The sequence below is a fragment of the Pogoniulus pusillus genome, chromosome 24, assembly GCF_015220805.1.
Source record: "Pogoniulus pusillus isolate bPogPus1 chromosome 24, bPogPus1.pri, whole genome shotgun sequence".
Classification (NCBI taxonomy): domain Eukaryota; kingdom Metazoa; phylum Chordata; class Aves; order Piciformes; family Lybiidae; genus Pogoniulus; species Pogoniulus pusillus.
Window position 1 is genome coordinate 227,843 of NC_087287.1, and position 23,835 is coordinate 251,677.

The following is a 23,835-nucleotide window of genomic DNA, read 5'->3' on the forward strand; positions in this document are numbered from 1 at the left end:
TTTATCTCAACAACAGCTTCCTTAAAAAGACACAGAACAGCAACTTCTCACCCAGTGTTGTTACATGGGTACAGGCCTTGACTACAACTGCTGCCTCCAGGCGGCAGCAGTGTTTCCAGCTCTCTGGCATAGTGTTGTCAGCAGAAGCTTTTTGTGTTCTTCACACAGAACATGGGGCAAGTGACACTAGCACCTGTTTGGAAGAAGTTCCAGATTTTTTCACATTAAGTCCAAGTACCTGACTACAAGTTCTGAAAGTTTAGTTGGGATACAAAGTAGAAATGAAGCTCTGAGTGAAAACTACCTTGGGGTTCGTACAGAGCAGTCAAACAACTTGTAGCTGTTTCCTAATTTCACCTTTCCAAGGGTAGGACATTCTTTGATGAGCAATTCTTCACATATCTAGCACTTTTCTTCTTGCATGTGCTACAGAACACAACTGCCTATGGAGGCAGCTATCAATAGTCTCCCTGCTGCAGAGAGAGCATGTGCACAAGAGGCAGGCACCAGTGATTTCCCAAAGATGAGACAAGTATGCAGTAACACTCAAGTAAGACTCTGCTTTTCCAGCTCCTAGTCTTATGCCCTTTCTTTTATACAGCACTGCCTTGATGAAAAGCAGAGTCCATGACAAGAAAACGTTTCCCAGAAGCCACAGCTATTGAAGAAAAGCAAAAGAGGTTGTACATCTAGTCAGGGGAAGAAGAAAACCAAAGTGCAACACAAACCTTAGGAAATAGCAACCCCATCACATTAAATTGGTCTCAGTTGTTGAAAACCAGTGTTCCAGGATACAATTTTTATAAACATGTTTTATTTGTCTTGCTTATACCATTAGAACTGTAACTGCTGGCTGTCATTTCCCTGAAAAGGGGAAATCAATTCAAACACATACTGGTGCTTTTCAAAAGATAGCAAGTAAAAGGGCAGCAGCAGCAGGCGGCATTTGAGATTTCTTAAAACCTTCAAGGCTGCAGGAAAGACAAAAGGACATGTGACCAAAAGTGTTATGATTATCCATGAGAGATTTCCATCAGTACCGGCATCAGTTATTTAGGTGATAACACAGCAAGGTCAAGTATTAGTGAGAGACAATGTGTGAGTCGTAAGGAGTGATCAAGGACACCAATCCTTACAAAAGTCACTGCTATCAAAGGAACTGAGAAGTGTTTCAAAGAGATACCTAAATACTTCACAGCAAATATACAGTGGCATCCAGATCACATCTGTTGAAAAATTTTGGTCAAGTGCCAAATCAGAGCTCTTTTTGTTTTCTTTCAAGATAACAACTCCATGCTAACTACAGCAGCAGTTATGCAAACGGCCTCAGATTCTTAGCCACAGGAAGCAGGCCCCTGGCGACAAGGAGTGCTGCAGCTAAGGGTGCTTCTGCTCTCTCAAAACTGGCTACAAGCCTATTTGGCTATTTAAGGACAGGCATCACTATGCATCTGCAACTGTTCAGTGCTTCAATAGAGTAAAAAAAAGCTGAAATGCAGTTGCTCTACCAAGCCACACTTCATCTTTTCCATCCTTTCATGGGAACACTACAGTGGTGGCAGCGGACAAAATGTAAGTCTTCACTAATTTGCAGACTATCCAAATTCGTTACAGCACTTTTAAATGGCAGAAGTGAGTCTTTGTGCCTTTTTTTTCCTGCCACTTCAGTTAACCACAGAGATTGCATCACCCAGAAAATTGCCTTTTTTTTTTGCCTTATTCTTAGCAAGGGTGAGAAATCTGAATCTCATGTGCAAGGCTCAAGATGATGCTTAGGACAGAACATGCAGAGTAAACGTTGTTTTGTTCCTTTCAGTATCCAGGTAATGTAAAGCTGTCAACTGTAGTCCTGTCATTATGGGTAATGAAAATAGTCCCTTTACAACAAACTTCCTGGTAAGGGAGAACAAATAGATAATAACTCTTCCGGTAACATGTATAGTACACTGGCCAGTGTGGTTTTGGCGTTCAATGCAATCCTGTGAATCTGTTTAATTCACTTGCTGAGCATTCATTTGAGGCATCCCTCTGTTTGGTCTTGGGGGCCCTCCACGACCTAGAAAACACATATAGAAAGGCTCTTGAATAATGCATGAAATCAGGTGATTAAAAAATGGCACTGAAAATAAAATTATCAAGTTGAGCTACAGCTTCATTACACAAGGGAGGCTGTTTCATTTTCTCAGATGAACAGGTGGCAAACACTCTGAGGAAGCTAAGGGACCTGGACAGGCTGGAGAGGTGTCCCTCAGGGATCAATCCTGGAACCAGTCTTGTTCAACATCTGTCAGTGACATGGAGAGGCACTGAGTGCATGTACTGCATCCAGTTCTGGAGCCCCTATGACAAGAGGGATGTGGACATGCTTGACGGTGTTCAGAGAAGGGCCACGAGGATGATCAGAGGGCTGCAGCAGCTCTGCTGTTGAGGACAGACTGAAAGAGTTGGGGCTGTTCAGTCTGCAGAAGAGGAAGCTCCAAGATGATCTTCTTGTGGTCTTTCAGTATCTGAAGGGGGCCTACAAAAAGGCTGTGGAGGGACTTTTTAGCTTATCAGGGAGTAACAGGACTAGGGGGACTGGAGCAAAGCTGGAGGTGGGGAGACTCAGACTGGACACAAGGAGGAAGGTCGTCACCACGAGAGTGGTGAGACCCTGGAATGGGCTGCCCAGAGGGGTGGTTGAGGCTCCATCCCTGGAGACGTTTAAGGCCAGGATGGATGAGGCTCAGGCCAGCCTGTTCTAGGGTAGGGTGTCCCTGGGCATGGCAGGGGGCTTGGAATTAGATGATCATTGTGGTCTCTTCCAACCCTGACTGATTCTATGACAAGACATCTTCTCAAGCTAAACACGTGCCCCTAGAGAATTAAGGAACTATGAGCATGGAACAAAGTTCTGTATCCTTAGACAGCTCTTGAGAGACAGATGCAGTAGGACATCTTTTAGTTCAACTGACAATTCTGAAGGCTGACAGCTCAAGCCCCATACCTGCTTTATATGCAAGTCTTACTTGTAAGCTACTAATGAACCTAGTATAAGGATTTTCAGTCAGGATAAATCTCACCAAAATGATTGCTTTCCTAAGGCTTTCATTAATAAAAGGCAACTAAATAATTCTGTTATGCTTAGTGTCAAAAGCATTGTTGGCTTAACTTCTTGTTAAAAGAATCTCTCATTCAACAACCAACTCAACTTCCAACAGGAATTCAAAGGATTACAGTATGATTCAAGTCAGAATGGACCTCAAGAGGCTGTTCAAAAGCAATGGGGTCTGAGAAGTAACTTTATTCTTCACTTGTAACCTGATGAATAAGGAGCAGGGTTGCTTTTTATATCCTAAAGGTCAGAAGTTTGATCAAAAATTTCTGTCCAACCCCTATTATTTGTTACTCAGGACCTACCTCTAGGAGCTCCCCGAGGTCCACTTTGTCCAGAGCCACGTTTGAAATTCTGTTGATATCCATCCTGAAGCAAAGAAATAAAAAAACTTACAATGTAGAACCTGGGCATTTTATTATGCTCCAGGAACCTATTAACCGCTAGTAAAGTAAGGGGCTTCTGAAATAATACAAACCAAGAGAACACCTCTGACTAACACAAAGCATTTTATTACAGTTTTAAATTATATTAGAAAAGTCAATTCTTACTCCTATTAATACCTAACAGGGTTAATAAAATCTACAATAACAAATTCTCCAGTTGTGAGCCATGTCATTCACATTTTTCAAACTACACAGAGGTCAAGCAGATTAATTTGCTGAAGGATCAGTCAATAAATTAAGTGATATTATCTAACAGCAGGATCTAAATCTGTTATCTCATTTGATTACAAATACTTGTCTGGAGATATGCAGACATTTTCCAGCCTAAGATGTCAGCAAACTAAACCAACTTCCTTCAGAACAGAGCTCAGAGTAACACGTCAGTATATCAGTTTCAGAATTGCAAGGGACTTAAGTACCTCTAAGTGTTTCTCACAAAGCTGTGAAAAGAGTAATACATTCACAAAAAAATTCTTTACAAGTCACTCAACCTTGCTGTGGCTACCAGACGAATTCATTTAGAGTTCAAGCAGGCAAACAGAACATGCTTCCTAATTACATCCAGCCACTTAAAATTCAGGTTCTGAGGATGCACTTAGTACCTGACATTTCTGTCTTTGGAAGTAATTAAAAAACCCTCAGAAAATGATCAATAGATTTGAGCACTTCCACTGACAGCTGCGTGGGGTTTTTTCCCCCCACTTCTAGGCTGTCACAACATGGTGGAACCTTACCCGCTGGTAGTTGGAGTAATCCCGAGGAGCACTGAACTGGGGCTGCGTGTAGCCACTGTTTGGAGTGTTGGAAAAGGAAGGGCGGTAGCCATCATACCCTCCTGAAGAACAGGGTACAATTCAGAACCGTTATTTCATGCTTCCACAAAGAAAAACAGTACCAGCATTTCATGTATATCAGAGGGAAAAAACCCTTTATAAAGCACTGTCTACCTGCAGTCAAGCAAATGTTTGCAACATCAGTGCCAACATTACTGCAAGAAAGATGTAGACCTGGGAGGAGACAGCAATTCAGTGCATTTCTGCAGTAACTTGAGATTTAATTTACAGAACACACAATCCAAAGCTAACACCAAGATATAGATAGAACAGCTGTGACCTGCAAGGCCATAAGAGTCATTCCTCAAGCAAGAAGCTGCTCCTAAGCAGAGACTCTTCTGAGTGTTGGGAACCATGTCCAAGGATGGCTCCAGTCCCAAGCATCTAACACTTGGAATCCACATTCATTTCAACCAGACATGCAGTGATCACTGCATTTGCTACTACTATCAGTTGCATCTTACTACATAGGTTTCTTCTCTACTCACCAACCACACGAGGAAAAGAATGTGACAAAAGCAGACACTGGAGTGTCCAAAAGTTGAAGCCCAAAATACCCAAGAAGAAACCTGTCTCTCTCTCCCCTTGGCCATTCTAACAGACACGTCTTTGTAACACTGGCAGCCACCTCCAGGAAGGACGAGAGTTTTTTATTCTTGGTGCCTCTTAATTCTCTCCAACTAACGACTCCTGGGTCTTTTTTGCTCCACTATTTCCACATTATTCAGCCTATTCTCAACAGGATGGGGCACAGAACTCTAGCGCATCTGAGTATCAACTGGCCTTTGAATACCTCACTTGACGGCTGTAAAATTCTGGATAGAGCTCCACATTGGATCATATTTGCAGCAGATGCCTTATCACAGGCCTTTGGCACAGAACAGAAAAAACACACTTGTTTATGTCCTGTTAGGAAGCACAATCGAACACTCGACATTTAAGTTGTTACAAGTTAGCTAAAGGAATTTTTACTCCAAGTTTAGGTCTCTCACAGAGATACAACTAGAGTACAAAACCAACAGTAGGTCAGTAACCCTTGGTACCTTGCCACAGTGTTTCCAGAAGGCAGTCAAAGCTGTTTACCTCTAAATCCATTTGCTGGTCCGCGGTAACCATTCATCAAGCCTCGTGCACCCCGTGATCCACCACGAGACACTCCTCGGCTGTTGTAGTAAGGCTGACTGTTCCGTGGAAATCCAGTGTTTTGCTGGGGAGGCTGCTGGTGGTTACCTGCCACTTGATGGCTCTGGTCTGGGGAACCATGGTAAGTACCAACCACTAGAGCAGAATTAGGGGAAAAAGGTACAGAGGTCTGTGTATGTTTATATTCCCATCTGTGCTCACTTCAAACTCAACACTCAAAGCTCTGCAATGTCACTGGGCACAGCAACACATGCTCATCCATTCCAAGAAAAACGACTTGCAGGACTGAGTGTTGAGTTTACCATTCAAATATTCCCCAGTATTAGAAACAACCCAGAAGTGGTACAGAGCTGGTTTAATTCAGTCAAGAAGTCTCAAGCACAAGCTCAGCAACAAGCACTGCTAATGCAGGTACATTTTTTCCGTGCTGTTTCAAACCCTTTAAAAATCGACAATGCACAGCTGGAAAAAAACAAAACACCACACAGCACGAGTAAGTTAACCTATTTCTGTAACTTTCTCCCTCTGAACTGGCAGAAAGCCACTAAGGAACATCTGTCTGCCTTACCTAACTTCTCTGTGAGGTGGAGCTGTGTTGCTGAAGGCAAGATTGATGGACACATTTTAACAGAACTGAGGCTGTGACTGTGACAGTGAGTGAAGCACTGAGCACTGCACAGTCCACCTCTGATGCCAGCATTCTCCAGACTTTCTGCCTTTTGCTGCATATAGCTCAAAAAATGTACAGATTAACAATGAAGACCTGGTTCTCCCTCTTCTCATCCACTCTAGAATCTCAGTTTGTGAGGAAAATCAATTCCAAGATCATAATCAGTTACAGGGAAAGAGCTCGATCCTTTTTCTCCTATTTCACCTTCAGTCAGCACTCTGTCGTCTGTCCATGCAAAATTCCTCTCTGCAACTGCACATCTTACCTCAGGAGGAAGCTCTGGAGCATGCTGGCAGAAGAACTTATTTTTACCATTGACAGTTGTTTTTCTTAATCTACTACACTGGAAAACATTTTGACTGCTGTATTCAATCTATGTCTGATTTTAGCAAAAGGTTCTAGATCTTGGTGAGCCTGACCTCATCTGTGCTCTTGATTCTAGCTTCCTCATTTCCTTTTTAAAATGTCAGGGTAAAGCACGACAAGACTAGAACATCAGAGACATGCTTTGCTACACCTTCTAGGACTTCATAGCCTGATCAGCTGTCCCACTGAGACTTCAGGTTTTGTTAATTTACCTGTCTGGAGTTGTTCTTGCTGAAGATCTGATTGTTCTACTTGGTGAGGCTGATTGGAGAAACTCTGGTTGTAACTGGCCTGGTACTGATTTTGCTGCTTAAGGGTTTCTGGCTCATTAACAGGAGGAACAGGAGCATTCATGTTGAACACCTACAAGGTTAGAAAAATAACTCTGCTCCAACTCATTTTTAACAATTCTTCACCACATCATGTAAAGACGTCTGAAAAGCCTGAGGCACATGACTAACCAAAGACTATTTTATGTATTCCATGACTGACTCCAGTGTCAGCATAACAAAAGGACTAACTACCAAAATAAAGGGATCCAGTAGTCATTTACTACTTACTGTTTGCATGGATTGGAATGGAGCTGCATTAACATTGATTCCACTGCTATGCAAAGGCTTACTAGATCCAGCCTGGAACACCTGTGGCTGTGATGCAGCGGGAAGTGATGATGATGATGATGGGGTCTGGTCTGCATTCAGTGACATTGAAGCCTAATAAATAGAACAAACAACACTTTAGCAGCTTTTGAGTAACATCAAAACACCAGCTTTAAAACTTAATTTTAAATGGAGCAACCAGAGCTCAGGTACACCTCAATAAACGAGTACTTTCTTCTTCAGCTCAACAGCCTCATTCACAACAACAGAATGGGAGAGGAAAAAAACCCCTAGTGTCTTCTAACTACTGAACTTGAAGCACAACTAGAAAAAGCTAGAAGGGAAAATGAGCAAATTTCTGGGCTACCTGCTAGCCAATGTTAAAAATTAAATGACATTTCTTAAGACAAGACGACTGATGCTCATTTGCTGATGTTGGCATGCTACTTCTAATTGAAGAGACACTCTTGTAAATTAAAAGTCTTACTGTGAAGGACTTACTGGTCACAGACAGACTCAAAATTTTTGAATTAAACAGAACTGAATCAGCCTTATTCACAGGTAAAAGTTCCAGAATTTTATTTTCAGGGAAACACAGACTAACATTTGATGACATCTGAAAATAATTCCACAGGGATGGGAAGCTGACTTGCCTGAATCTGGTCAATTGATTCTTTCTGTGGCCGTTGCTCTGTTGTGTGAGAAGGCTGATACATGGGTTGGGAGGCTGTATATCCCTCACTGGTAGAAGAAACCAAGGGAACCTGACAAAATAAACCCCCAAAGCCCCAAAAGTCAGCTGATGCTCACAGTTTTGTAAAAAAGATTCAGAGAGCTCTGCAACAAATGGTACTCCCTAGTTCCAGCATAAAAATTAAGTCCTTCAGCAAGCAGAGGTTTAACCACTTCATCCTGACATATATTCTATCCACACACCACCCACCCACCCCCTGGCAGATTGTACTTTGTGGCTATTTCTGGATCAGCTGGACATATATTTGCTTTTACAGCAGAACACCCTTCTCATTTCCTTACACAACTCCAACTACAGTACAACTAATGCTGGGGAAAGAGTGAGAAATAAACAGAGAGAATACATGGGAGAACTCCAAGCTCATATAGCAAAGGAGAAGTGCTGGTTTCCAGTGGACTGAGTTTGCTTCTTTGCTCCCTTTACTCCTCTTCTCCACTACACAAAGGCTACAGAAAACTGGTCACCAAAGCAAAGCACTCTGCATTAAGGCTATCAGGGACTTTAAGACTCAACTGATATTAACTGATGCGTGTGTTTGTATCATCTTGCTGAACATTCAAAAGGAAAGAGACAACTTTAGCTACTACTTGCAATACTCCCAAGAGAATCACTGGCAGCAGTGGCCAAGGAAGATAACAACAATCTGCTGGAATAATTCACATTATAACACAATATTCACATTACAATATAATAAGGTGCTAAGAGACAGTAGCACCTTAACAGTAAGGTGAAAGTCATGCAGAAAGAACTCTGCCAAAAAAAAATATACATCTCCAAAACTGATGAGCAACTATTTCAGCAGGTACGTAGAGGACTCGAGGGGGGAAATCCAACACATTCCCTTTTGTCCAAGAACTGACACACGAATGCATCATTTACACATTGCAGAAGGAAGTTTAGAGATGTCATACTTAAATGGGAAATTGTGGGAATGAGCAATTGAAAGCAGTTTTAACTCATTCTGACTGCTCTACAACTCCAGTCTTAAAATACTATCCCAAGAAAGCACATGGGACTAATTCTTAACAGAACAGTAGAAGTGTGGAATGTAAACCGTATAGTAGTCCATTACGTCTAGTTGTGGTCTAACCCCCAGTTGAAAAGATATTAGCTGCCCTTTAACCAAGCTATTTTATTTTTAGCATTTCTATTGTAAATAAGATAAGATATAATAAATTGCTTCTATCTAAATTAAGAATATCACTGCATGTGAAAGAGAGCACTACTGGCAAAGACTGACATGTCAGCTGCTTAGCCCATCTCAAACAGAACGCACAGGGAATTCTTAAGTGCCACACTAGCACAAGACTACACAGAGCAGTGCCCCAAAGTCTTCCTCTCAGGCATGACTGAAGCACTTAAGATTCACCACTGTCACACAGAACACACATTTAGAGCGATGGCAACCTAAATGCAGATGTGCGAAAGCGAGTTTGTGAAAAACCACATCCACAGACTCAATCTGAAGATTAAAGTGAGCTGCACAATCTGAAGGAGTCTGCACCAAGCCACTGAAGTTGAGCACTGCAAACTGCAACTGCTTCCGTGTCCTTCATTTTAAGAGGCCTCTAATTAGCACTGCAGTTTCCTCAAGAAACGGGTACTTCAGTCTTGAACCTGACAGTTTTCCAAACAGGGGAATGCCTGGTAAGACTCCAGTACAGAAAATGGGCAATGTCTGCCTAGTATTGAAACAGCACCCAATAATGCTAGAGCGACAACACTACAGAGCTGATGGGGATAACAAGAACTTCAGCTCTTTGACTCTCTCACATAGCTACCAACTAAGTCCCAGTGCAGCAGAGCAAGCAAACCCAAAACTCAGAACACAACCAACTAAAGGTTTTACCTGTGTAGCTTCTGGTTGCACAGGAACTTGATTAGGCTGGGCAAGTCTTGACTCAGCATGAACTGAAGTAAAAGAATTTCACCTATTACATAGTATAATCAAACCTTTTACAGAATAGCATCACCATCTCATCTAACTCAAGTAAGCATGGCTGTTGTAAAAATGAAAGAATCCCAGAGTGGTTTTGAAGGGACCTTAATGACCATCTAGTTACAGTCCCCTGCCATGGTCAGGGATACCTTCCACTAGAACAAACTCTTCAAAGTCCCATTCAAGGTCTCATCGAAACTGAGCTTCTTCCAGTTTGAAGCCATTACCCCTTATCCTGTCACTACAGGCCTATGTAACAAGTCCCACCCCAACTGTCCTGTATCCCACTTCAAACATTTTAAGGCTGCTTTAAGGTATCCCTGGAACCTTCTCTTCTCCAGGTTGAACAGCCTCAACTATCTCAGCCTGCATTTACAAGAAGAGTGTTGCAGCCATCTGATCATGCAGACGCCCCTCCTATGGACCTGCTCTAACAGTTTCATGTCCTTGTATTAGAGGCTCTGGAACTGAAGATGATTATGTTTTTAGCAAGGCAAAGCTATTACCATCTCTATGCAAAACACATTTTTGCCCAGTTGAGCAAAATAATCCAGCAATTTCTAAGACTGAGCAAAAAAGTTCTGAATATCCCACATTTCCAGTCAAAACCTAGAAGCAAGTGAGAATCACAGTCTACTAGTAGTATGGTTTCAAAGTACAATCACATTTCTGAGGAAGCACAGTCTACCACACAGTAGCATGTGATCACTCATGATGAGCCTTTGACTGCATAGCAGTAAATTAATTGCTTCTAACAGATGACTTGCAGACTTCCCCAGTATTTGATTAGGATTTGCCATTACAAACCTGGGGGGCAAACCATTTGTGGCATGTCCAAATTCTGTGCTGGATTCATGGGCTGTGCAGATACAATGGCAGGATCAAGTGTCTGGTTCTCAAACTCCAGCATAGAGTCCTGAAACAATAAATCAATTAAGAAAATCAAACCAAATTTGCTGTACTTTAAAAATAGTAACATTTGGAAGAGAAATGGTCAAGTCACAATAAAGGAAGCCTAACCTACAGTTAAACAATTGCTGGGCTTGCCATACATTTGAATCAATAAAAATTCCAATATAAATAAATATACAAAAATATATTTATCACAAGAAAACCTGAGCCCAGGTATGCAGGGTAGAACTTATCTGACAAACAGGTAACCAAAGAGAAATTTTAATAGCAAGACAGAATAGGTGGTGAACTACATCCTAAATTAACACTTTGTAGGAAGACAAAAAAAAACAACCAAGAAGAGCATGCATTGTTTGTTACCAAGGTATCTATTTGTTCTTTCTAGAAGTGCAGAAGAAGTTTTTTCTGATTTAATCCATTACCTCAACTCTTTCCTAGGTTTTCTGACTTCAGAGGTTGAAGGAGCACCTTCAAGAATCAATCCAACAAGTAGCCTTTCAGATATTGTAGAATTTTTATATAACAAGCTTTAGAATTTGGTACAGAAGAGAGATTTGACAGCTGGTCCCACTGAAGCAGAATGCTATAGCACACAGGCACTACTTGCTGCCTTCTCTGTAGATGCAGTACAAACAAGGACTGAGAAGCTAAGAATCAGTCTAACTGTTCTTTGATATGAACACAGGTTCGCAGACTTCGAATGGATATTGCCATATGGTTTGGCAAGAACATTTTATCCTTCAAGTAAACTACAGCAGACTCTTTATGATTAACAGTCAGAAAGTGCTATTTTGTTTCTTTGGTTCCAGCTGCACAGTAAGGTGTATTGATCATACCTGCATGAAGTTATAGGGGCCCTGCATCTGTGCCATAAGGTCCTGTACTCGCTGTCTTCTAACAAGAGGATCTGCTTGAGCCACAGTAGTGAGTGTGTGAGGTTCAGGAACTGGAGGAGATGTAGCTTGTGTCTGTTGCTGCAGCGAATTTACAACCTAATGAGACACAAGCAACCAACTGAGATTCCAGCTTAAGACAAAACTGCACAGAAGAGCTACTGCCCAACTCATCATGGATGCAATCAATCACTGCAATGTTTGTGAAGAAAAATACCTGATCCTCCTACAGCCATGCCAATACTGGTGGCCAGCTACTGCTCTGAGCACTTCACAGGACTACAAAGTTCAGACTGCACTGTTTTCTCTCCATCTACTTAATTCCCCATTGGAACAACACCACCAAAAAAAATTGTTCAATGGGTTGGAGCGTCATGATTTTTAAGGTCCCTTCCAACCCAAACCACTGCAGTCCTACAATTACAGGGATGTTTTTAGAGCAGGATGAGACAGAAATTCACCAACATTTGGAAATTTAAAGAAAGCCAGAGAAGAGCAAGTTTCTGAGCTATATGCAGATGGAGAACAAGCTTCTCCTATCTGGTTGATAAGTTTTAAGTACAGTCAGAATTTCTCTTTCTTAAGATTTAAAAATTTCATACTTACATGGCCATGTCTAGACCCAAGTTCTCAAATGTTACCCTAGCCAGCTGATCTGAGAGAACAATGGGCAACACTGTGTGACAGAAACACTGCAAGACTGTGTTTTGGGGGAGGACACCAAAAGCCCAGAAGCACAACTCATAGCAGGCAAGAAAGCTCAAATTTACTGGGCATGTTCCAATACGGTGCAGATAAACAAAGGTATAATGAACAGCAATGTGCTTTTAAATGTCACCTTACCAAAGACAGCAGTGCAACCAGGAAAGGTGAATATGAGCATCTAAGAACATCCATCACCAAGTAACTTGAAGACAGACAGTTAACACAATGGTTGAGCTGCACAAAGCAACAATTTTATGTCCCTGACTAGTTCTGTTCTTTAGGCAACTCTCATAACACTGAGAGCCATTTTCAATTTGCTTTCTTGTCAACAATTGTCCTTTAAAAAGAACCTCACTGTCAAAAACTTGTCTATCTCTTCTCTTTATTCCCATAAGCTTTCAATTATTACTAACCTTCCAGATAAACAAGCCTTAGCTTACAGCCGTGTAGTTAGTACATAGGCACCTCAAAGTTCAACATTTATGTAAAACATCTGGTTTCTTATAGGAACTGAAGACATTTTTATACAGCAGCTAGGACAAGTAACAAAACTGTCCTGCTTTAGATCAGTTCTATAATCACAGGTCTGAACTTTGAACTTCATTTCCTTCTATCTTCCCTCAAAGGCCACAAATCTCCTCTGAATTTCGCAAAGAAACCTAAAGCATCTTCCAGCTGTTTGTGACTTTGCACACATAACTGCCTCAAACTCCAATGACTCTTTCCATGCCCAACTCTAGCCTTTTGTAGATTTTAACAACTGAAAAAAAAGACTTCTAAAAGAAAAACTTAAACTCAACTACAACCCACATTCTTCAGGATTCTACTCAGACACCAATCTCCTCTGTTAGTCAAACAAAAAGAAGCAATTTGATAATTCCCACGGAAGTCTATCCTAGGACTATCCACCCTGCAAAACTGCTCTGCTGTATAACATAAACACAAAGCCTCCAGAAAAATCAAGGCCTGAGTGGCAATTATTGTTTTTTCTGAGAACGTAATTCAATATCTCTTGCAAGTGACAAAGTCTTAAAATGAAAGACCAAAAGCAAGGCAGATGACAAGACAAAAGCAGCAGCTACTCATCACCTACATAATTATTACCAAAAACGTCCTCCATTATTTGGGTACTGGCACTCAGCTTTTCAAGTCCTAGTCATTCATAACGATTCAGTATCCTCAAGAGAAAAAAAAGCTTTTTTAAATGGCCAAAGGAACTCTTTAGGGCCTACACTTTTAGTCTGATTATCGCTACCAGGCACTTTGACCTGCTATAACCACAGTATGGTGAAACTGCTACAAAAACCATCAAGTTCTGTATGTTGAAGTTGTCAACAGATAGGATGTAGCTCTAAAGTTAACAGCTTTAAGTATGCTGCATGATAAAGGTACAGGGACTACTCAGATACAAGGATCATTATTCAAAAAACAAGTTATTACCCAACCACACATCTCCACTTCTAGGGGCACAGCAGCAGGGTGAAACTTTTCTTTTAGGGAAGCTGAACTTCTGCAGAACAGTATTTGACTCAAGTTGCAGTCACTTTATGCCACTCTGCCCCCTGACATTCTCAGCAGGCAGCTGCCCAGAGGAGAGTAACGTGGTAGAGAAGTCCAAGGGGCAAAGAATGAAAGGTAAAAAGAGAAATTTAATGAAACCTAAACCAAGCAGAATGGACTTGCTGTTCTGGGACTGCCAGAATGCATTCAATCCTACACAAAATTTGACTTAGATTACAGGACTCAAAGTCCCCTAATCTAAGATGGAGAACTTTGGATACCAGCAGATTCAGGTACTTAATATAAAAGAAGTAGATATAAAGAATTGAAAAAAAAAATCTAAAGAAATGACAAAAAACTCCCCCCAAAACCCAAGACAACAGCAAAATCTCCAAAGTACCATTGTGACCAATAAAGGACTTCACCAAAATTCAATCAGTGAATCATCCAAATGAAAACACATTTCAACAACTCTCAAGTTCTTTAGTTCAAAACTTACAGAAGGCCCACAGAGAAATGGCACTGAGAGACATGACCACTTCTCAAACTACAAACACACGCTCCAGATCTCTGTGGAGTGCTATCAGATCTACTTAAGGGTTACTGAAAACCGCTGCTGACTTGTGACAGCCTCGCTCTTTGTCAAAACTTGTGGAGCTCTGTGTGTACATTCTCTTGCACAGTATTATCAGCTTCCAAAATTCAATGTGATCACTCACACTCTTACTACTGACACCTACTACCTGGGGCTGAAGAGCATCTTTCCTAAGAACAATTCAGTTACGTTCCAATAAGAAATGAGATTTTGGTGCCAGTAAGAACAGCAAGAGTTATTTCAAAGACACTGATTCTCAAGTTCCCCTTTTTAATCATCTGAGAAAAAAAACCAACTTCACTACAAGGAAGCAGTCTGCAACACTAATTTTTTTTCTGAACTGCTCACTGTGGGAGAAAAGAATGTTGAAAAAGAAAGGATACCTGATGTAGATATTCTCTGCATTGTTCCATGGATACAAAGTGGATAAAATCCAGATTAAGTTGGCTAGCAAAGATGTGTGGAAAACATGTGCCTTCATTCATACTACCTAGATTAAAAACTAGAGAACTGAGCCTCTGAGCTACTTTGGACGTTTGGCAAAAACACAGATATAATTTGGGTGTAATTCTAGACAGACTGAAACCAACAAAGGTATTGCCTTTAATACACTGTGTCTTGTAAGAATAGCCAAATCCAGCACAACTTCAATGTGGTTTTGGAGACTTTCTTCAATTTTTAACAAGATTTCTTAATCCCTGAAGTATCACTGCTATTGATTAAGTAGGGGAATGAATGCCATGACACGATATCACCAAGATCATTCACGTAATGACCAAGATTCACACCCACCCTATGTATGACTAAATCTCTTGGTATCAATTTCAGCCAGACAATATAAAAATCAAGGGGGCATATGAGATGAAAATGATTGCTGTTTTTTTGCCACTTAAACAAATCATGAGCACTTCACATTTAGAAGAGCCTGAAAATACCAAGGAAGAGAGCCTAGAAATCTGACCACTTGGAATTTGCTTTAGCAGGACAGACACAGAGGTTAATCAAAAAGTGAAGTCTGCAGCACTTCAAAGATGCTGGCTCATAGCTATTCCTAACAGATGGATGCAACTCAAGTTCCAAACTAAACACATGAATGACTCCACAGGACTTGTTCCTTCCTGTATGTGAAGAACACAATTTCTAGTACAACACAATGATGGACTTAGACATACAGTTACAACTAGAGTCTAAATTACTAGACTGGGAATGTATCACAGCCATCACAAGTGAACAATCAGTTGAAGCAGTAAGAAGTTCAGTACTTGGAAGAGTTGTAGTTCTTGTAAGCACAGATCACAGACAAGCACAGTTTAACATCAAATTATGTGCATATGAACTCTGGAATAGATATTAAATTACTAATTTCCAGCTCCCTCCCCACAGAGCTGTGCAACAAAAAAACAACAACTACGCCATGCTCTAAGGAGGGCAACAAAGCTGGTGAAAGGTCTAGAGAATAAATCTTACAAAGAGCAACTGAGGGAGCTGGGGACGGTTAGTCTGAAAAAGAGAAGGCTGAGGGGAGACCTCATGGCTGTCTACAACTACCTAAAGGGACACTGTGAGAGGCTGGTGTGCGTCTCTTCTCACAGATAACTTGAGACAGAACAAGGGGGAATGGCCTCAAGCTAAGACTGAGTAGGCATAGACTGGACATAAGTTTTTCATGGACAGAGTGGTCACAGACTGGAATGAACTGACCAGGGAGGTGGTGGAGTCACCCACCCTGGGTGTGTTAAAGGGTCATTTGGATGTGATGCTTCAGGATATGGTTTAAGGTGAATCTTGTAGAGTAGGGTTATAGAATGGACATGGTGACCCTGAGGGATTTTGCCAACCTGGATAATTCTGTGGGTAAACTTCAGATCTGTATTGGCAGCTGAAGTCTCTTGGGAAAACAAAACAAAACAAAACACCCACACCAAAAGGCCCTAAAAAAAACAACCTAACAACAAAAAACCCACACAAACAAAACAGTAAAAAATTTAAGTCTGGGACCCCAAGACATAAGTCCCATTTTCCCAAGCAAGCCACTACTGAACAAGAGTAAGGTCTCTGCAAACTTAGCTGGCCTCTGCAGTTTTCCTTTGAAGTCTTTATGAGCTAAACATGTAATTGAAAGAGTAGTGATCCAAGCCTGCTTAAATGTATTTCTGTACGTGTTAGGGGAGGAGGGGTGCAGTGCTGAAACCTATCATGAATTGAGTCAGCAGAAACAGGGATTGCAATTTTACCTGCAGTACATAAGATCTTACCTCAACCGTTTCAACTGTCCACTCATCTACCTGTTCCTTCTCACTACTGCTGAACTGAGTCTCTGCCATGAATTGTCTGTTTACATACTAAAATAAAAATAAGAAAGGGTATGAAAGTAAAAGTAAGTGGCATTAAAGCTATACAAAATGAAAATCTTTCCAGTGAATAATACCTCAGTTGATTCAACTTCAGTTGGTTCAGTAAATTCTTCCACTGGATCAGGCTCTGTAAGAAAAACAGAAATCACTGAAAAAACACCTTAGGGACCAAGAAGACAAAAGACGCTTATCAGAAACATTTGCTTTAAGAAATGTTCTAGATCAGCATGCAAGAAGAACAGAATGAACAGACATTTACTCCTCATTTATAGTAAGGAAGAAGCAACTTTGCCACACATTTTCAAGCAGCTGAGCTTGTAATTAGATCTGAAATAAGAGCCTTAATATGGCCAAGTTGTACAGTTAAGTTTCTGCTGGCCTGGGAAACAAACCTCATGCTGGGGTCTGGAGAACAGATCTTGTGAGGAGTGCCTGAGGGAAATGGGATTGTTTAGTCTGAAGAAGAGGCAGAGGGGAAACCTCACTGCACTCTATAGCTCCCTGTAAGGAGGCTAGAGTGAGGTGAGCATTGGTCTCGTCTCTTTAGCGTCAAGCAACTAGATGAGAGGAAGTGACCTCAAGTTGCACCAGGAGAGGTTCAGATTGGATCTTTCCTGCAAAAGTGATCATGCGTTGGAACAGGCTGCTCAGGGAGGTGGTGGGATCACTGTCCCTGGAGATGTTCGAAGAAATGAGTGGACACGGCACTTTGGAACAGAGTTTAGTGGCCATGGTAGCATCAGGCTTATGGTTGAACTTGATCTTAGAGGGCTTGTCCAACCAAAACAATTCTATGTGACAAGGTAGATTAAGAAGCAGCATGTTTCAGAAGAAAAAAACATCAGGACTTTAACAGATTTTGCAATTACAAAACCTGCATTAGCAATTCAGTCATTACGGTGAATCTGGAGACAAGACAGTAGAAGGTAACTGACGACGACAGTCACAGGTGTCTTAAGATACTTACCAGCTTCTGCTACGGTGTCTTCTACTGCAGGTGTGGGTGCTGCCTCTTCCTCCTCACACAATCCATTCTGATGGTTATGGGTGCTATCAAAGTACCTAGTCTGAAGAATACGTTCCACAATCTCCTTCAATGCTTTATCTAGGAAGATGGAAAAAGGCTTAACAGTAACTCAGTCCCAGTCACCTTCTCCTCCTTTGCCAAGGTTCCCACATACATTTTATTACACTTTCACTGGGAAGATGCCACTCCAAGCTAGTCCATGGACACTAGTGTTAGAGAATTGCTTCTGTCTTATGAGATTGTATTAAAATAACAAATAATCCACTTCTATTCAGAAAAATCCAAAGGACAAACAGAGTATTAAGAGCACAGTGTTCCTCAGCATTTCTGAAACACTTCTAAGTGAGATATGGTCTATCAATTTAATCATCATACTTTCATTCTTGCCATTTCAAAGATCTATGGCTGCTTAGTTTTCAGTTTAGGAAGTTTCAGCTGTAACTAATTTGTTTGCAATTTCAAAACAACAAAACATATAAAACAACTGTTAGCACCAACAAATTTACACAGCTACCACCTTCATGGAGATTCCTTGTCTGAGGTGAAGTAGCTCAGAACAGCCCTTGTGAGTGAAACAAGCACAAACTTGACTCAGTTCCTCTGACAGATGCTCTGACTTCTTAACCCAAAACAAATCAGCTGCTCTGGCAATGCAGCTTAACCAACTGTCTAGGCCAACAAAAAACAAAGTAGACTGGGAATGGTCAGCTCAGTATGCCAGTCCAGGAGGTGAGAATTGCTGCATAAATCAACAGTTACAGGGAAAGCACAGGCAGACATTAACATCCATCCCTGTAAGACAAAGCAGACCAGCAGTGGCTGCCGATGACATCACCAAATGCTCACCCTGAGATCCAGATACAATATTTAGACCACTTGCACAGAGTAAGAGTGACTGATGAGGTCTCCAACCACAAAATACTGGCCTTCTCCTCAAAACTACCCCTGTATATTCTTTTCTCTATCTATGGTGTCTAAAGAAGCATAACAATGATGAAGAAGAGTCTGGAGAAGAGAAAAAAAAAACCCTTGTGAGGAACAGCAAAGGAACTGGGATTGTTTAGTCTGGAGAAAAGGAGGCTGAAGAGAGATCTCCAGGCTGCCCACTACTCCCTAACTGAAAGAAGGCTGTAGTGAGGTGGACATTTGCCTCTTCTTTCCAGTATCAAGTGATGGAAGAAGAGGAAATGACCTCATATTGCAGCAGGGAAGGTTTAGGTTGGATAGAAGTCAAGAACTTAATTTCTGCAACACTGGTCAGACATTGCAACATGCTTCCATGGGAGGTGGAGTCACTGCCCCTGGAGGTGTTCAAGAAACGTGTGGACATGGCAGTCTGGGATACAGTTTAATGGGTTTGGGTTGATAGCTGGACTTGATCTTAGAGGTCCTTTCCAGCCCAAGCAATTCAATGATTCTATAAAACCGGGTTGGATCTATCTTTCTGCTTTCACAAAGGCCTAATGTCACAACCACAGCAGACTGCATTCTTGCAGAACAAGTATTAATACTAACAAAGAAAATTTCATTTCAATAATATAGTCTGAAGTTCTGCCACAAACAAGGAAAATCTTGTTACCATTAAGGCCACAGCATCTTACAATCTGCTGTGTATTATTGCGCAATACAGCAGGTTAGATAATGACTCTAATGCTATCATTTCCTTTTCTACAGATAGAAAACAAAAAGCTCTTTCAACAGCTCGGTATTACTCCACACAATAAAGATACTTGGGTTGTTTCTTTTAAAGGGAAAGTTGTTAGCCAGCTTGCCTACGAATAAGGATTCCATGAAACTTTCCTATTTATTTTCAATTAAGAGACCACAAAAATTTCCCATGATTTAAGTCACAGACAAGTGCCTGCCTGAGTTATGTTCCTGAGTTCTAGAGTAGGAGTCCATGCATTTGTGGAAATGGAAATTTTCACAAGACAGCAGCCCATCTGCATGACCATGCCCTGACACATGGAGCTCATCAGTCAAATCAGGGCAAAACCAGAACACTCTTGGCAGGAGATAAACAGGAGCAGAACATGACACTAAATAAGGCCATGCCAGTTTATGGATTAGGTCATTATCGACAAAGCTCCTTGTTCACACACATTTCCGGAAAAGAAAGCACTGCTGCTAAGCACCAGCAGCAGCCAAACATTGCTGAAATAGCAGGAATGCACTAAGCTTAAATACTGAGTAATGCTGTATCAATGAAAAAAAAGGAAATTAAAAATACATAAGATGTTCATATTTCAGTCGGTACTAAGTTCATACTTCAGTAGGACATTGCTACAGACCAGCTAAGGTCTGAAGAGTCCCTACTCTAAAAATTCATAAAGGTAATTAAGTGCCAAAGTTCTCTGATAACAGACATCGTAATTTACTTCATGCACAAATTCAGTGTGTTATCTCTTAATACAGAGGGCCTACTTACAGGTTGTTCCACAAACTGGTTTTTCCTTCCCTTCCAGTAAGTCCCACAGGTGAACTGATGCTTGCTCATACTGCTCGTTCAACCTTAAAAAAATATTATTAGAGTTAATTTTTCACCAAGTCTTCCAATTACCTCAGTACAAATATATCCTTGACTGATAATTATAAAGAATGGCATTCTGCTGCAAGCTGACCTTATGTTCATGTCTCGTTCAGGGTACACCAGCTTATAAAACTCATCCAGCATCGTCAGTTCCTCCTCTGTCAGCACTGGTACTCCACTTGTGCCTTGTTTCAAGTCGTTGCGCACTTCATCATCACCCAACTTGTCCAAAATAAACTGCAGCTCTAGCACAGTCTTTAAACGCTTCTGCTCAGCTTCTTCTCTCATCAGCTGCTCCCTGCGAGCTGTCTTTTTTATTGTTTTCTGGATCTGTTTCAAGTAAGAGATTTTTAATTGCTTAAACTTATTGTTTCAAACTGTACTTGCAATTAAAACAGCAAGAACCCTGGAGAACTTGCAATTCTTTCAGTTGCTGAGGTTATATCCTATGGTAATAAAGAAATGAAACCTCTTAGCCACTTGCCAAAACAGAGAAGCAGCAGCACTTTGAAATCACTTTAAGAAAATGCTCTTATTGGCAGTAGGTGGCTGTCCACACTGCTGCATGACGATAGCATGACATGCTTTGTCAGAAAATTATCACACACTTTGTTCTAAGACATTAGAAAAATCTTCTGGAAACAAGCCTTCAGAGACCCTGACAAATGACTGCACAGAAGAAAGCAGCCAAACATACAAGAAATCATAAGCGTTTTACCTCTGTAAATAAAGCAACTACTGTGTCTAGTAGGAGTGAGAAAGTTTATAGCCCAAGTGTTTGGATAGCCCACACTGCACCACTTGCTCTTTACTTACATCCTGGCTCAGAGCCATGAAACTCCTCTGCAGTTCTTTAGCAAATTCCAGATTATTTGTCACTTCCTGGTATTTTGACACCGCATCCTAAGATACAAGTTAAAAAACAGAAAGTCAATCATCAAAACCAGAACAAAGTATATACTTCCAGCAAACAAATTCCAAGGTTTGTAGTTCCTAAGCAAGACATGGCATCTTTGAGTGGGACTTCAACAATGTTTACTCAAATTCTGATCTTCACTGACCAACATACTGAAAAGGCTTTAGATTCTTAGACAAGCATGTATATTATATGCTCACATGCACAATGTACTTGTTTTATAGTTGGCTTTAGCTAGTTTCTGACAACTAGTTGGCAGGCTGGGGCAATAGGGGAGAAGAGCAAACTGGCTGCTCAAGAGATAAAGACTTGAGAACTGAATGCACTGAGTCAGAGCCAAGTCAAAATGCTATAGAGCATAACGTTCCCTTCTCCAGAAATCTTTGTAATTTGCTGTTTTCTTAAATCTAATATTCTGATTTGCACCAAAGCAATCCAAACTCCCTAACCCACTTTGCAGTACTGAGAAATTAAAGATAATCAAATTGGAGGGGGAAAATGGCTGAGACGCACTGCTGCTGTGACAAAATTAGTAATGGCTATGTTCCTGGTTAAGAACTAAGTCAAAGAAAAGACAAGATTCTGCTTCATTTGAAAAGCAACTAACTAATTGGATTTGCTTTTTTCCCCCTTAAGAGTTTCCACTAGTAATATAGCTATCTAGAAAACTTAAACATATTACATATACACATTAGATGATTTACATAATTTACCATTCTTAACTGATTTGTACTAGCAGAAGTGAAAGTAAGAAACACTTTCAGCATTTATCCAACCAAGCTGTCATCTTCAAAAAACTCCATAATGCACTTCCCTTTTCAACGTGTAAGTTCAGTTACCTTCTCTGTTTATAGAAAAAACTTAGTGTGGTTTATTTTCACAAAGTGGCATCAAAGATAAAGCCACACAGATCCAGTTTCCAGCTGGCACACAAAAATCAAAGCAGAGCCCAGAGAGATGTGGAGATCTCTTGGACCAAGTGAAGCAGCTCATTCCTGTAATTGTGAACAGCTGCAACAGTTGTAGGGTACATTCTTTTCCCTTCATTTTTTAATCAGTGTTACAAATCAGCAACAATACTGAGCATCTGGTAATCTCTCTTACTATCAATGTTGATGTTTACATCACACAATTAAATTCAATTTGCTACTTGCATTATATTTACTAGAGCTGGAAAAGTGCTGTTGAGTCAAGCTCTGCAACAACCTACTTTAAGAACCAGCCACAACAAGGAGAGGTGTAGCACAGACGCACCAAGTCCAGGTTTAGATCTGCTGCACTGCCAGACATGAGAGACACAAGGACATAGCTTACTTTCAGAGCCCTTGGTCTACACTCCATCTCTGCACCATATTTACAGGCTACCTCCAAGTGACTAAGCTGCTTAAGTTCTCTCTGGGCACATTTTCTGTGAAGAAAAGTATGGTGTACAGAGAATCTCAAAGGTGTCATTTCTTTCTTTCAACAGTACTAAGTTGTAACACATGCCAATTTTCACCACAGCTTATTCACAACCCAATCTCAACAAACATAAAACAGTACAACAGGTTCCTCTGCCTCTTCTTTCCATTTTTAACAGAAAAACTGTGACATTTCAGGTCATAAAAAACTGAGGCAAAGTCAAAGTTCAGAAAGGTCTGTTTTTCAATACAAAGAAGAGGCAAGTGAAATTCACCCTCTCCTTCCCCACCAAATCACAATATATTTTCATCTTGTTAGTATTTTTTCCACTTTTTACCAGTTGATCTTGATTCAGACGTTCGCCCTTGTTCATTCGTTCTTGGTAATCATCAAGTTTGCTCTGAAAAGAAAGAAAAACGCTATTAGGAGGAGCCAAAAACCAGTGCAGTGCTTCTTTCTGCTTGTGCTAACAAAATTAAGTACTGTAACACTACATACAGACCGTAACACATCAAATAAGCATGCAACTATCATGTAGAAATAATACCTGATAAAAGTTGACTTCTGGTCTAAGTAATGTAAATGCTCCTATCATCACTAGATCACTACAGCACCAAAACTACAACTGCAAAAAACAACTGTCAATGCAACTAAGATTCAGAACTTTTTCGCAGTTGCATCGGTTAATACAGCTTTAAAGACTTTAAACGAGCTTCTAATTGTTTGTGCCCACCAACACACTTCACATGAATAGCTCTAAAATATTTTTGTTCAAGAGCATTGAGATTTATTTTTCATGGGGAGAAAGTAATGAAGAATCATTAGATTAATTTCCAGCAAAATCTGCTGCTCTAATCTGCTTAAGCACAAAACAATGCAGATCTGTGACATTAGCAAAAAGGAGGCAAAACTTATGCAAGACCAAGTGATGAAGATTCTCCAGGTTATGGACAAAGGTTCTTAGAAAGGAAGCAACATCTGTTAAGAATAAGACACCTAACTATTCAGCTCCAAGGTTTCACCACTGCTGTATTATAAGACTGTGTTTATGAAATCTGCCTTGATCTTGTTAAAATCAAAGGTTTAAAATTAATCCTTCACATTTATCTTCCCAATCTTGTATAACAACAACATGCAAAGGAAAGTAAACAAATGCTT

The 23,835-nt window shown here is 40.7% G+C and overlaps 1 protein-coding gene across 3 annotated transcripts in view; it reads right to left on the minus strand.

The window, feature by feature from the left end:
- Positions 1-794: 794 nt before the first annotated feature.
- CAPRIN1 (cell cycle associated protein 1) overlaps positions 795-23,835 on the minus strand; it is a 32,475-nt gene continuing 9,434 nt past the window's right edge. The window contains exons 3-19 of one of the 3 annotated variants that reach the window (XM_064162969.1): positions 23,015-23,077; positions 21,177-21,263; positions 20,452-20,690; positions 20,259-20,341; positions 17,771-17,908; positions 16,878-16,930; positions 16,705-16,791; positions 11,593-11,748; positions 10,652-10,760; positions 9,755-9,816; positions 7,805-7,915; positions 7,113-7,265; positions 6,765-6,915; positions 5,457-5,651; positions 4,275-4,375; positions 3,400-3,463; positions 795-2,056 (exon numbers count right to left, since the gene is read on the minus strand). In XM_064162969.1, the coding sequence (XP_064019039.1) occupies positions 1,992-2,056; positions 3,400-3,463; positions 4,275-4,375; positions 5,457-5,651; positions 6,765-6,915; positions 7,113-7,265; positions 7,805-7,915; positions 9,755-9,816; positions 10,652-10,760; positions 11,593-11,748; positions 16,705-16,791; positions 16,878-16,930; positions 17,771-17,908; positions 20,259-20,341; positions 20,452-20,690; positions 21,177-21,263; positions 23,015-23,077 (1,917 nt within the window). In that variant the 3' untranslated portion in view covers positions 795-1,991. The remainder of the gene's footprint in view (positions 2,057-3,399; positions 3,464-4,274; positions 4,376-5,456; positions 5,652-6,764; positions 6,916-7,112; positions 7,266-7,804; positions 7,916-9,754; positions 9,817-10,651; positions 10,761-11,592; positions 11,749-16,704; positions 16,792-16,877; positions 16,931-17,770; positions 17,909-20,258; positions 20,342-20,451; positions 20,691-21,176; positions 21,264-23,014; positions 23,078-23,835) is intronic. The other 2 variants (XM_064162972.1, XM_064162970.1) reach the window with 2 other exon arrangements.